At 50.5% G+C, this 14114-nt stretch overlaps 1 protein-coding gene across 10 annotated transcripts in view; it reads left to right on the plus strand.

The window, feature by feature from the left end:
* PAPPA (pappalysin 1) overlaps window positions 1–7040 on the plus strand; it is a 383667-nt gene extending 376627 nt beyond the window's left edge. For all 10 annotated transcript variants that reach the window (XM_072025100.1, XM_072025099.1, XM_072025103.1 and 7 more), the window contains one exon: window positions 685–7040. In XM_072025100.1, coding sequence (XP_071881201.1) covers window positions 685–792 — 108 coding nt within the window. In that variant the 3' untranslated portion in view covers window positions 793–7040. The remainder of the gene's footprint in view (window positions 1–684) is intronic.
* The last annotated feature ends 7074 nt before the right edge of the window (window positions 7041–14114 follow it).

A 14114-nucleotide genomic window follows, 5' to 3' on the forward strand; every position in this document is an offset into this window, starting at 1 on the left:
GTTTCACTGACCTGCTTCAGTTCATGCCCTGAGGAACTGAAACGAAGAACATTCATAATTAAATGAACAAATGGACTCGGTCATGGCAACAGGACCCAAGCCATAGGGCCATACTGCTCAGTGGGGCCTCACGGAGGGGAGACGATGGCCCAGGAGTAGGGTTCACCAACCCCCCGGGACAGAGGTGGGAATTGCCAAGGGGAGGCTGGAGTTGGGACCAACTGGACCTAGAGTTTGGTGATAATTTGAATTGGTCATGTGTGATGAGGCTTTCGTGACTTTGCTGTCATTTAATGTTTGTAGGGTTGGGGGGAAGGAAAGCTCTTTAGAAGAGGCTGGCAGCATAATGCAATTAGCACTGTGGTAACTACCCCAAAAGCCCCAGGGCTGCCTGAGAAGTACACGTCTCCCAGACAGCTCTGTTCATGTGCCTGACTTGAGCTGTTAGGGGAGGATCTACTGACCAGTGACTGCATGAGCTCAGCAGGCTCTTCTCTATGCTTTTTGCACCCTCTCTTACGGACAGGTAGCTCGTCTGAAGCCTCGGCACTAAAATAAATCACTATGCAAAATAAGCGTAGCTGAAGGCTCCAGCTGATCTCTGAAGATCTCCCCAGAGGTATCATTTGTTCTCCAGGGTGCTGTGTGTTCCCTCCTTCACGTGTCCTTGGTTTCCTTCCTCAGGTTACTCCCTTCCCAATGTCCTGTGACCTACAAGGAGAGTGTGCTTGCCGGGACCCCAACGCCCAGGAGCACAACCAGAAAGACCTCCGTGGCTTCAGTCTTGGGTAACGCCAAGCGACATGGAATGGAGGACCACACTGCTCAAGGCAGGCTAGGAGAGACACCACATCCCTTTTGGTATCGTTTTTAACATTTAGCTGCTCAACTGGATGGCATTTCTGCACCAGGGACCCTTAGAATTCAACCAGTCTGCCTTTAATTTTTGTCCAAGGAGAACTCAAAGTAGGGGTTTATGTATTAACGATATCTTAAATAGTGATGACAAGAAACAAACAACCAAGAGTCAAGTTGAGAAGACTTTCATGTATCAAAACAGCATGTTATGCCCACCTAATTTGAACAGTTCATATCTAGATTTAAGGCGAGAAACAAGCTATTTATGTACACATATTTATAGAAATAAGTAGAGAAAGAGAGAGAAAGAGTGAGAGATTATGATCAACGCAAAAACAATTTCCCCTCTCCAGCACTCACAACTCAGACCGTTCATGGAAGAGGCTGTGCTCTTGGAGGACTCCAGGCTGAGCCTTTTCTGATGCTGAATGCCAAGGTATCTCATGCTCGGGGCACTGAGGTTGGGGTGGGGTCTCCACAGGACTGTGCCTTTGGCAAGTGACTTGCCAGACGCCCAGCCAGCTCGAGACGTGGGTTGCATCTGCTCCTCACAGGAACGCTACTTCCAGCCAGGGAGCTCAGCAGACTGCAGTGGCCTTTCTGTACAGCTCCTCCTTCTCCCCCTGCCCTCAAAAAGCAAACAAAAAGCCCCTTTGTAGCCTGTCTGGAAGCCATAGGGCTGTGGGGACGTTTCTGTGTGGAGGCGGGCAGGTGGTCCCTCAGTGGAGCCAGGGAGTGGGGAGTCTAAGGACTGGCATTGAGGAATGTGGATGATTGCTTCTGAGGAGCAGAGAGGGTAACTCGCCCCCGCACTTGTCATTTGAGCATGTCTGCTGCTGCTACTCCTGCTGCTATGTCCCATACAACTAGTTTCCTTACTGTGTCAGGACAGGGTGAAAACAACCCCATGCAACCAAACAGTCTGCCTTAAAGCTTACCTACAACCTGCCTTTCAAACCCTCTGGTCTCTTCCTCAGCATTGGGGCAAGAAAACAGGACACCAGCCAGCCAAAGGAATCTGCTTTTTGGTCTCCACCCACTCAAGGGGTTCTCCAAACCTCCTCCACCCTGCTCTTAGGGGTCTGTCTGTCAAACAACTGCTTCACGCTCCTGGTTTCCTAGGAGGGGGGAAGAGGAGGAGGCACGTGCTACGGGGAGACAGTATTACAATTTTGGCCATATTTGTCAGTATTAAGCTTCCAGGCCTGTGGGACAGACACCTTTGGTAGACCAGGAGCTTAGCTGCTTGTAATCTTCCAGCAGGAAGGGCATTAGCTGCAGCAGCCCTCATCCTTCCTTCTCTCATAGCTCCGTCCTCCTGTTTCAGCCCCGAGGGGCCCACGTTGTGCCAGACTCCTGGGGATGCGTTTCATCGTAGGGTTCACCACGTTGAGTCACTGAGGTGCCCAGTGCATCTAGTGCTGTCGCTGCTGCTACAACCCACCCCACATAAATCCCAGAGATGTCTCCAGCGTGGCCTGAGCTTGTCTCCTGCTGCTTCGGGTTCCTGCTAGGAGGAGCACGTTTCTGAAAGGGCATCCCCCCAGGTGTTAATACTGTCTGTTCCTTGGGACTCTCCTGACGTGTACAATCTACTGGTTAAAGACAGGATGGAAAGATTTTTTCCTACTCTTGCTTGTTTGAATATTTAAGCACTACAGCAAGACATAAGTGTAAGGGGAAGCAGTTAACTCATGGAGATGGATGTAAAAATAAGTAGGAAAACTGGAAATGGAAAAATGACTGAGTTGTAGGTGCAAAGAGCCAGGCTATTCTCACCCACCCTTGGGGTTGTTTCTGTCGGAATAAACCCGAGATGAATCTCAAAAGCTGAAATTTAGAGGCCTGGAGAGGCGGTTGGCAAAAGAAGGCGAGGAGCTCTCTGCTGGAAAGCTCCTGGTGATGCCTGAGGGCGGCCTGGCGATGGGTGCTGTGTGGATGACTGTCCCCACCAGGCAGGGCTGCAGGGGAAGGGAGGCGCAGTGGTGTCAGGGCTCCTTCCACGGAGTTAGGTCAAACGTCCACCAGAGCAGAGAGCATTAGCAAAAACTGATCCTGGGAAAACTTCCCCTCGTGCCCCTTGCCCCCCGGTTAATAATGGAAGTGTGTTAGTGAGAAGGTTGCTTCCTTCTCGTCTGCTCATCCTCTTCTTTTCTGTAGGCAGTTGGCTTCAGGTGCCATCCAGCCCATCAGAAGAGCTCAAAACCTCAAAAGCCTTTCAGGCTGCCAACTCATCAGGTCCTCACTGCCTGGGGCACTTGGCAGGATCAGCCCCTCCACGCCACCTGCATTTCACCCTTGCAGGGAGCCCTGGTTCAGGTGCTGCATGCATCCTGCTGGCAGCTCAGTTTGCAAAGTCCCTTTCTCCGTTATGCAGCTCAGCATGGAGGAAGTTTTCCATCTGCTTTTCCCACCTAGCACATTGCCCGGGAGACAGGTCGGTGTTAGCATTAGTGCCACTTGCTGCTGTGGGCTCCTGCGAGCTCAGGACCCTTTTGAGCAACTTTGGGTGGCCAGAGCCAGCCTCTGCTCACAGAGCTGGAGTCCTCCTCAGCTCAGGGGAGATGGTGGCCTCTCCCAGCACAGTTTCACACCTCAGCTTCACTCCTACAGCCTGGGAGCGACTGCTCGTGGCCGAGTCCCTTCCCCACAGGGAGGCCTTCAACATGCTGCTATTGATTTTTTTTTTCTAATTGCCATGTCAGCACTGGCCATCTCCTCCATGAACAGAAGTGCTGCTCTGAGTCTTATTAAATCCAGGAACAGATTGCACTGAGGCAAAGCTTTGGCCTCTGTGTTTAGGGGCTGCACCATGCTCCCAGGGGAGTGAGGAAGGAGGACCATGGGGCACGGGTGCCTGCCCACCTCCTGTGCCTCTTCCCTGGGGCACGGCCAGAGGGGTCCTTGCAGCATCTCCCCCCTGTAAGGGCCTTGATTGCCTGGTGGAGTCACTTGGGAAGACCCTCTGTGACTGATGGACATGGAGTGGGAGGTGAGAGGGATGCTGCACAACCTCCTCCCGGGTGGTGGCACAGGGCGAAATCAAACAAGCTTGAGGCAACACGAGAGGGTGCTCGTGCTGATGCAATTTAGCTGCTTACAAAGTCCAGGTCACATCAGTGCCAAGAGCATCTCTGCCACAGACTGTGAGCCAAGGCTGCACCCACGGGGCCACCAGCCGGCCTCCTTGGCCACCGGTGGGCTCTGTGGCCAGCGGGAGGGCAAGCTGGAGCAGAAAGCGGTGAACGGTGCGGGATGGGGTGGGAAACTCCTATCAGCTGCTACCCCGCTCCCTCCCCACCCTCTCGCAGATGGGCTGAGCTGGTGTCCTCCTGCTTTTCTTGCATCTTCCGCTGTCCCCCCCAGGCTGAGAAAGGAGGATGGCACCAGAGGACTCTTGGAGTCGGGTTCCAGCTACCTCCCTTCCGGTTTCACTTGGTTGTAACTGTCGGTTTGTTCTAGGTTTTACCTGTGTTTAAGAAAAAAAAAAAAAAAAAAAAGGACAAAAAAAAAAAAAGAGAGAGAGAGAGAGAAACAAAACCCAATAGCCAACAAAAGTTTCTTGCTGCAACTGATTCAAGTGGGGAAAAAAATACCAATTGTGAGGCTTTACAGAGAGGAAGAAAATGAAAAAAAAAAAAAAGAAAAAAAAAAAAGAGAAAAGAAAACCCGCATAATCCAAATCCAAGAAGAGCAAAGCCTATTTTTGTGTGTTTGAAAGGAAAACACTGATTCTGCCAGCTGAGTAGAGCTAGATACTTAAGTGTAGATTTCCCTAGAAGTACCGTGAGGTTTTATAACATTGTCTGGTTTTGTTTTCCTTGTACTTTGTGATAAGTCCAGGAACTAAGGCTAAGGTATTTTTCCCCTGGTATATTGTTGTTTGGGGGGGGAGGGGGGGAGTTTTTTTTTTTTTTCCAGATTATTTTTTTAAGTGTGTATTTGTGCTTATTTTTTACATTATCCGACTGTACGTACGCATTTAACCAGTATTTCACTGTGCTCTAATTACTGCACTCAGAAGCACTGCACAGTCTGAATCCCGAAGAGCTGCGGGAGGGAGCGGGAGGGGAAGGAGCACGCTGCTGTGTCAGCAGCCAGGGGATGCTCCCCAGCACTGGAAGCAGGGCACCAACGTCCCCTTCCCCAGCTCCAGCCCATTGCTTCCATTCGAGGCCAAGCTAGAAGACAGGAGGGCACAGGGTGAAGTCAGCCAAGGCTGGGATGCCCGAGGGGGGTTCAGAGCTGGAAGTTTGTTGTTTTAATGTTTTTGGATGGTGTGGAGCTTACCAGCCTTTCGGCCTCATCCTGCCCTCCCCTGCCCGATCCCTGGATGCCCCAGTGAGAGCTGGTGGGCATGGTCGTGTCACGGGGAGAGTACCCTGTGCCCAGTTTAGACAACGCTCTTGATACCTTCATGATCGTGGGCCCCATTTTGGTCTTTGAGCTGATGTCCTTCATGTTTCTTCCATGCCACCCCGTCATCCAGGACAGGCCATCTCCTGCCAGGGAGAGACCCCTTTCCACTGGAGGCCCTTGACCACTGTGTTCAGTGGGAGCTTGACCAAGGCAGGAGCAGGTCCAGGTGGCCCAAGCTGTACTTTCTTGGAGCTACGGGTGATTTGGACAGTCAGGGTTTGGTGTTGGGCTGCTCCTGCCACCCGGGGAACCAGTGTTGAAAACCCCTGGTTGCTTTAGGAAGAACAAAGTGGGGCTTAAGTCTTAGTTTGGCAAACTGATTTTTTTCCCCTTTTCACCGGATCTACACATCCAAGATTCAATGAGAAGAATAATCGCTTCCTCTGAGGCCAGTAACAAGAGCTTGCGTTGGCTTCACGTGACAGATGAGGAGTCTTGGTGCTACTTGTTGGTGTTGTTAGTCCTGTTAGGTCGAGATGCAGAGCTAACGAGTCAGGAGTTGTCTTTGGTTCCCATTCTGGTTTGGTCTTTTGGTTTTTCATTCATTCGGTGAGGCCACAATTCAGCCACCAGTTTCCATCTTCTGAGTGCAAAGAACCAGGGCTTTAACGAAACATTTCACCAGCAATTAAAGAGGGAATTGGAACCATTGCGGAGTTTGCATTGTACGGCCTCTGTAATTACGTACCTGTCTGCAGATGATAGGCTGAATTTTGCTTCCATCGAGTCAACAGGGGGGTTTTGTTGTTGTTGTTGTTGTTGTTGACTTCACTGGGAGCAGGATTGAGCCGTACTATATATATAAATATATATATAAATATATATATGATATATATATAATATTATATGTGTAATATTATATATATATATCAATGTAATATTTACAAATAAAACTGTGATCTCGTCTAGAGAAAAATGTATTCATATTACCAACTGCTCTTCCATATTTATGTATCATATTGTATCTTTTTATTATTGTTATAATTATTATGATTATTATGGTTATTATTATTATTATTATGGAATCTTTCTTGGCACCTTTTGGAAGCCACGTCAACCAATACTCCAATGAAGTGCTGAGGATCTATTTTCACAAGAATTCTACTGGTCTACTGTATAAAAGAGAAAAGAAAAAAAAAAAAAAAAAAAAAGAAACAAGCAAAATACAGTTCAACCCTTAATTCTGTACCTCACGCCTGTACGTTTGCTGCTCCGATTTTGGGTTTTATTTTGCGTTCGTTTTTTTTTTTTTTTAACGGATCTAATTTAAGTCTCCAAGCAATATATAAAGATGTAAATAGTAAAGCTTATTTATTAAGATTGTCATCTTTTTTAATTTATATTTACACAATTGTTCATCTAATTTATTTTTTTTTCAATACAGTTTTTAACAGTTGTCCTTTTTTGGTTCATGAGGTTTTTTAAATCATTTTCACAGAATTTCTTTATACAGGTCTTTTTCTTTCTTTTAATAAACAACAACTTCCTCTGGTCTTTCAAAAACAGGTCATGTTTCACTCAAAAAAAAAAGTTATGTCAGATTCATCAGAAATATTTTGCCATTGTTGATTCCTATACCCTAAAGTTCTATATTATATAAATATATAATACCTTGTATGCTTAAATATTTAACTGTGTGATTTTGTATATATCTTCATACACATGCTCACACACATATGAGGGTTAATGTCCCCAAATGTTGGGAGAACAGAGAATCAGAAACACAAACAATATAAGCTTGTATTAAAGAGTTCTGAACTGGACCGCTTGCTTTTGCCACGTCTCGTTTGCTTTCGGTCGAGCCAGCCCTGAGCATCACCGGGTACTGGGGGGTGAGCGCGGCCCCACATCTGGCTGCTCGGGGCGCCCTGTCCACATGCTCTCGCTGAGCCCCATGCCTTGTTTTGGGGCAGAGTCTTTGAAGTTTGTGTTTTGACATCAGTGCAGGAGGTGGTGTGGCAGCCAGAGTACGTGGCAGCAGTGGGTGGAGGGAGGCAGCATGGGCTGGAGCGTTGTGTTGACCCAAGGTTTTCACCACTGGAGGGTCTGATTTTGCCATCAAAATGGGATCTGTCCTGAGGAATTCCACGTCTTCTCAACTGGGGAGCCTTTATGAAAGCATTCAAGCCCATGAGCATACCTAAGCTGTGCTCTCATCACTTGGAAAAGAGCACTTACATGTAAATACATGCTGAACCATCTTTCATGCAAGGGTTTGACACCTGGGGCTCTGCCAGGCTGCAGCTTGGTGCTGCCGGCACCCATCAGCTGCACAGCGCCATGCCACTGTCCCCTAAAGGACGCGGTCCTACAGCGCTGCTCCTTGCCATTGTCCCCTGAAGGACAGGGTCCTCCAGCGCTGCTCCACACCATTACCCCTCCAAAGGACTGCAAACCCCCCTGGTGCTGGCCAAGGTTTTTTAGCTCCTGCTTCACGTGGGGCAGCCCGGTGCCCAGTTTAACCTCTGGAGTGAGAGAAGCTTGAAGATATGAGGATTGGTTGCTTCTAATTTTAAAGATTAAAACAAACAAACAAACAAACAAAAAAAAAAACTTGCTTATGGTCTCTGCTCACCATCTCCAGCAGCTACAGAACAGTCATCCAGAAAATGAGTCCCAGCAGGAATTTACTCCGGGGTATGACCTAAGCAGGGAGGAAGGCTGAGAAGTGACTACGTGCAACCAAGGGACTGAACATGCCCCCTCTTCCCCCCCAAGAGCAGGCCTGAACTGAGCACTACTGCCACACTGGTGGTGATAAAAACCTTGTGCCCAGTTTGGGCACACCAGGCCATGTGGCACCAGGGTCACAATTTCCCATTTCCATGAGCCTGAGCTTGCTGCCACCCTCTGTGCCATGGCTGGGGCCGTGGTGCAGCCCCCAGCCTGTAGCTGCAGCAGCAGGCTGTGAGGGGACGGGCTCATGCTGCTGTAGCTGACAAGTGTGTATTGATTCAGCATTTAAAATGTGAATTGATTCAGCGTCAACAGCTCCAAACTTTGGGGATGCACGCACAGTCGGGATAGGTGCCATTTAGCCCTGACAGCTATTGACCCCGTGATCCTAAAGAGAGCCATCCTTAACCCAGTTAACTCTCAGACTCATTAATGATTTAACTCCTCAGGGGCGCCCAGATAAGACAGGGAGGCGGAGAGCACGGGCAGACGACAAGGAGCCGGGTGCCTGTGGGCAGGAGCCTTAAATGCCAGCTGTGGTCACTGTTACACCTGTCCTTTTGCATCTGCTTCTGTTGGCAGTGGGCTGCGACGGTCGATTGTGCTGTTGGACATCTTGGTGTTACGCTGCTGGCAAGCATCACCTCAGCCACCACCTTTAAAAGTGTGGCAGTAATACTGCCATGCATCAAGAGCCTGTGCAGGGAACAGTAAATGGATTCCACACCACGCAGCCTATAGGACATTTGGGGGCAATAGACTGAAGGACAGGGATAAATTAATTTATTTTTTTTTACACTGGCCTAAGTGTTGGTGTCATACTGTGAGTCAGTAAAACAGCGTTTTGCATTTTTAACTGTCAAAATCCACTCTCTATGTATCGAGCAGGGTGAGAGACAGAGAGAACAAGAGCACCTTGTGCTTTCTATCCCATCCCTGTCAGCGGTCAATGCATTATTGATAGGGTGTAAGCACATCAGACAGCCCTGTCAATAGAACATACTGTAGATAAAAAGGCCTATAAACAGTGTATTAAATGGTTTGTGTCTATAGCAATATATAAATCAATTGCCTGTGTGTTGAACTATCTATTAAGCACTAATGAGGACCTCAAGACAGGAGCAACCTACGGGCAGAGCGAGCAGCAGTCGGCTCCTGCTGGGCCGGGCTGCAGCTGCCGAGCGATGCCCAGCGCTGAGCCTTGCCTGTGCACAACCACACGAGCACAATCAATCGCAAAGCACCGTCAAAACAACAGTTTCTATGTCCAGTTTATGTGTCTATCTGGAAATCAATCACTAAATAGTGAGGGAGGGGCGGAAAAAAATCGATACCTGCATCGAGCGAGGGCTGAAGCCACTGTCCTGCAAGCAGGCCACCAGCAAATGTTAAAGCTGCTCGAGACCAAGCAAGGAAGGCAGTTTTGTTACCTTAGCCCCCGCAGCAATAATGCCAGCCTACCTGCTGTGTGGTGACCAGCCCAGGGAGGCTTAAAACCCCCCCGGGCCGTGCCGCCCAGCCGCTCCGACACTGCCCTCCGAGGGCCCCGCGCACTGGAGTGGCTGCTAGGCACTTGTGACACCAGATGCGGTTCCTGTTGGCTGCATTAAATCAAAAGGAGCTGACTGCATTAATTATATATGAAAGCCAGGGAAATTGCTCTGGATTCATACGTCAAAGTCCTCTCCCAGCTGAAAGCCACAGCTTCTCAAACAAGTATGGCATTGGTAATTGTGGTAATGGGAAAATGCAGCTGTTAGCAACTTTGAGCAATTTGGACAAAAGGATGTAGAAGCTTACAAAAACCCTCTATACAGAGACTGACATGTAAAAAAAACTGCTCACAAGTGTACAAGAGAAACATCTTCCCATGTAACGAGGGCACCTGAAGACCAAATGGACACCCAGGTGCACACCTACCTGCTCGCTTGCTCACGCACATGCACACACACACACGGAGCAGCCACAGCAACTCCTGCACCACCTTTTCCTGGGCTGTTCATCACGAAGCCTCAGGCTTTCGGTTCCTAAGACCCAAACCAGGGAGGTGAAGTGAGCCAGGCTGAGTCATTCATTTCCAACCGGTCTAAGTTCACTGATAAAACGCAGCCGAAGGCTGGGGGCTTGAGGTTTTTGAGTACAACAGGCAGTACTGTGTCAAAGCAGTCTTACAGGTCCTAAGACTCTTTCCAGGTGACTTTCTCTAGATAGGATGATCAGTGCTCTAAAAGAGCATTCAAAATTTCAGTATTTTTTTGCAGATTAAAAATTTATTCACAACTTTTCGATCATTTTACTTAAGCTGACTGAGGGACTGGTCCAAACATCAGTATGGTTACGTCTGGCCACCTGACCCCACTCCTAAGATATTACCTGCGGTTTACCTGTATGCAAATTGCTTCCCCCAGATATTTTTAGGAGGCATAAGTGCCTCACTTCTAAGCTGGTGGCTGTTCCCCTTTATCACAGGGATGAGCTAAGGCCAAGTGTGCTTGAAAAACAAACAAAAACAAACAAACAAAAAAAAAAAGAACACAAAACAAACAAACCAGAAGCCTTCCCCTTTGCATCATTCAGTGCACAGACTGCTTCACATCAGTGATGCTCAGCTTCTGGAGAGCGAATCCTGCCTCTGGCCCAGCAGGTACAAGGTGCAGTTTGCATCTCCCCCCCGACAAGATGTGAGCCTGCAGGCCACCGAGGCACCCGTCACATCGCCGGGTACGGCCACTGGCAAGCACCAGCGTCACCACAAGGCTCTGTCCATCCCCGGCACCCCCTGGAAGGGACCTGGGCAGCCCGCACTGCGCAGCCTCCAGCGTGCCCTTGGCCTCTTCCCCAGCCTCGGGAGAGTCTGCCTCAGCCAATGAAGCAATTAAAAAAGAAGAGGAAAAACAGAAACCAAACAAATAAATAAAGGCGCAAATGCAGCACTTGACTCAGGAGGCCTTTTGCCGTGGGAAGAAGCTGTCCCAACGCGGTGTGTCATCAGCGGCACAGCAACCCAAACAATCAGCCCCTCTGTGCACCGTGCCAGCTGCAGCCCGGCCGGGGATGGCGGCTGGGGAACAACAATGGCCGTGGGGAACAATGGGGATTGTTCCCAGCCACACCACGCTGTGGGAGGAGGCAGCCCCGGGGGGCGGCCGTTGGCACCAGCAACGAGCCCCAAACCAGTGGCAGGTCTGGGGTGCCCGTAAGGAGGTGCCCACTGGGATGGCCAAGGGCTGGTGCAGAGGGATGTTAGAAGTGTGGCCAGACCCGTGGTGCTGCTTTCTCTGCTTCTGCAGGGAACCTCCCCCGTGCTGCTCCGATGGTGTTTATGGGGTGCTCGGGGCAAAGGGGGCAGGGGTGGTGTGACCAGGGCAGCCCTTACTGCCGATGTGGGTACCTGCAGGCACCCACTGCAGATGTGCATGGAGGAGGTTTGGCGGTTTTTATGACCTGCCCTCATCATAAAGCTGGTGACCGCAGCCAGGAGACATTGCCCTGCTTCATGCCAACAGGCTAAAAAATTCAGGCTTGCAAAAAAAAAATAAAAAAATTGGGTCGTTTAGCTCTTCAGCCTGGACAAATGGGTCTTTTCGCCCCTCTCCCTGATCGTTTTTAACGTGGTCTCCATACCTCGGTGCTCTCCCCAGCTGGGGCAGCCTCCAACAGCCCAGACAGCAGCACGGTGAAGTGCAGCAAGGTCAGGGCACAGGGGCCCAAGAGGAAGCAGCTCCCGGGGCAGGGGGTGCTCAGAGTGAGTGGCTTTGGAGCAAGGCTCCCTCTTCTCTACGGCAAAGACAGCCGGGAAATGGCCCTGTGTGTGCACACGCTCGTGCGGGCACGCACGCTGCGGACCACGGGCCCATCTGCCAGCATTGCTAGGCTGTGACTACAACTGTTTATCTTGAAAGCCTGAGGGTTACATTCCCCAAAGTTTCCAGGGAGAAAATACAGAACCTTCCTTTCAGCTGCAAGCGGGGAGGATGTCTAACCTCGACGAATTCCTCGGTTTTGTTTGGCTTGGGTAGGCTGCGCCGGGTAGCATCGTTGGCCGGCGGCTCTTCTGCTGGCTTTGATCCGTGCGCTAGGTGCGTGCTCGACAGGTTAATAGCTGCCACACGGCGCTGCCTGCCTGCCCGGCTCGGCCACCTGCCGTCTGCACAGCCACACAGCCCTGCACAGCAGCCAGCATCAGCAGGGGGGCAAAGGGAAGCGCTTCCCAGCCTTCCAAGGTAAGCAGCAGGAAAGAAGCCCCCACTCTGTGCAGCGCTTGGAGCCAGCCCTGCCTTGTGCTGCTTGTGTTTGGCTCCCAGCAGAAACTGCCAGACTTGGATGTCTCCTTCCCATCGCCGTCTGTGGGACCTGCTGCAGCAAAAGGGCCACCCGTGGTGGGCTTGGTCCTTCTCCTCCCCGCCCCAGCTCTGCTGGGGTGGGCGGCTCAGGAGCAGAAATGTCACTGTGGGGAGCTGATTGTGCCAGGGTGGAGGAAAACCTGCTGAAGGGCATCCAGTCAGCCTGGTTTTGGCTGCTGTTCCCCAGTCACAATTCCCACAGCTCCAAGCTCATGATGGTCAGGCACCCCTTGAGCCACATCAGCCCTGTCACATTTAGGATACCCCAGCTCCTGTCACCAGCCTTACAGAAAAAGCCACCAATTTGTCCATCAGGTAGGGAAACACCGACGCTCACCCCCAGGGAACCCACAGCCCTCCCCATGGCACCCACACTGCTCACAGCATCGCTGAGCAAACTTTTTTTTTTTGCTGTGTTTTGTTTGACACAACAGCAAAGCTGAACAAATATTGCCACAACACCTCCGTGGTGCACGGTTTGTGAGCTGGCACTGGACAAGGCCAAGGCTGCGCACCTCAGCTCACGGAGGTATTTCAGGGCAGGATGGTGCTGAGCTGGACAAGAGCAGGCAAAGTGTGCCTTGGTCTGCAGCAAGGTGAGGCCATCCCCTTCATCCCCTCAACATACACATGCCCAAAGGCTGTGGATACCAGCTGCCTGTGAAGGTTAAAGGGATGGGAAAGGAGCAGAGCAGGGCTGGGGAAGCACTGCTGGGAGAGGCATTAACACCCGCAGTGCCCCCATGGTCCTCGTGCTGGGGCGGAGACCCGCAGTGACGCAGTGCTCACAGCCCAGAGCCCCCCGAGTGGCACTGGCCTCTCCCTCTCCATCAGGAAAAGGGATTTAGCTTTAAAAAAAAGAGCTCTCAGGCAACCTGCAATGCATTGGCTCTTGCTCCAAAGGCTGCTATGTCAAGGCAACATTTCCTGTGAGCTCCAGCAGGACTCTGAGCAGGTACTGGAGGTCTTCCCAACCTGCAACATTAACATGGTTCAAGCCAAGGGAAGAGACAGAACCAAAGGAAAAAAGTGGGGGGAAAAGAAAGAAACAAAGAAAGAAACAAAAAAAAACAAGAGCAATTGAGGAGGCACCATCAGAATTATTTGTGCGTCCAAATCAGGCATATACATTCAGCTCAAGAAGGAAAAAGCCTCTGGCTGAATTTCCTCCACATCAAATCCTGCACCTTTGTTTGGTTTCAAAACATTTTCATTTTGAAAGTCACCGCTTGCTTGTTTATTTTTACTTTAAAGGGTTAAATAACCTGAAAAAAAAATAAGCAAAACTATTTGCTTTGCATTGACTAAACCGATTCATTCAGCCCTCAATGTTCCCCTTTCCCCCTCCAGCCCCCCTCCAGGTTTGTTGTTTTGCTTTAAAAAGAAAAAGCAATAGCTCCGGGCAGCTCTGATTTTTGTTTTTTTTCCTCTCACCCTCCCGCACTTTTTGGTTTGGCTACCAGACTGAGAAATCCATTACCCACACAGATCCCGGGCCAGCCTAACCCACATCTGACAGTAAAAGAAACCAGATTCTCCATGTCTTTTTAGCCCCTGGCTTCCTTCTTGGGCTTTCCCACACGTCTGCAGCTCCCAGCGGGGCCGGTGGCTGGGATGGGTGTTGGGCAGGGCGAGGACCCTACACAAAGAGGCTGCACTTTCCCCTCCTCTCCCCGTGTCTGCTCTCGGGGTCAGCGCTGTTCTCCAGCCACGGCTCGGAGACACCCACCGGGGATGTCCCCACCCAGGTGACACCCACCGAACACCCAGGCAGCGGCGAGACAACATCGGGAAGAAACACCAAGGAGGCAGTGAAGA

The sequence above is a fragment of the Anas platyrhynchos genome, chromosome 18 (assembly GCF_047663525.1).
Source record: "Anas platyrhynchos isolate ZD024472 breed Pekin duck chromosome 18, IASCAAS_PekinDuck_T2T, whole genome shotgun sequence".
NCBI classification, from domain to species: Eukaryota; Metazoa; Chordata; class Aves; order Anseriformes; family Anatidae; genus Anas; species Anas platyrhynchos.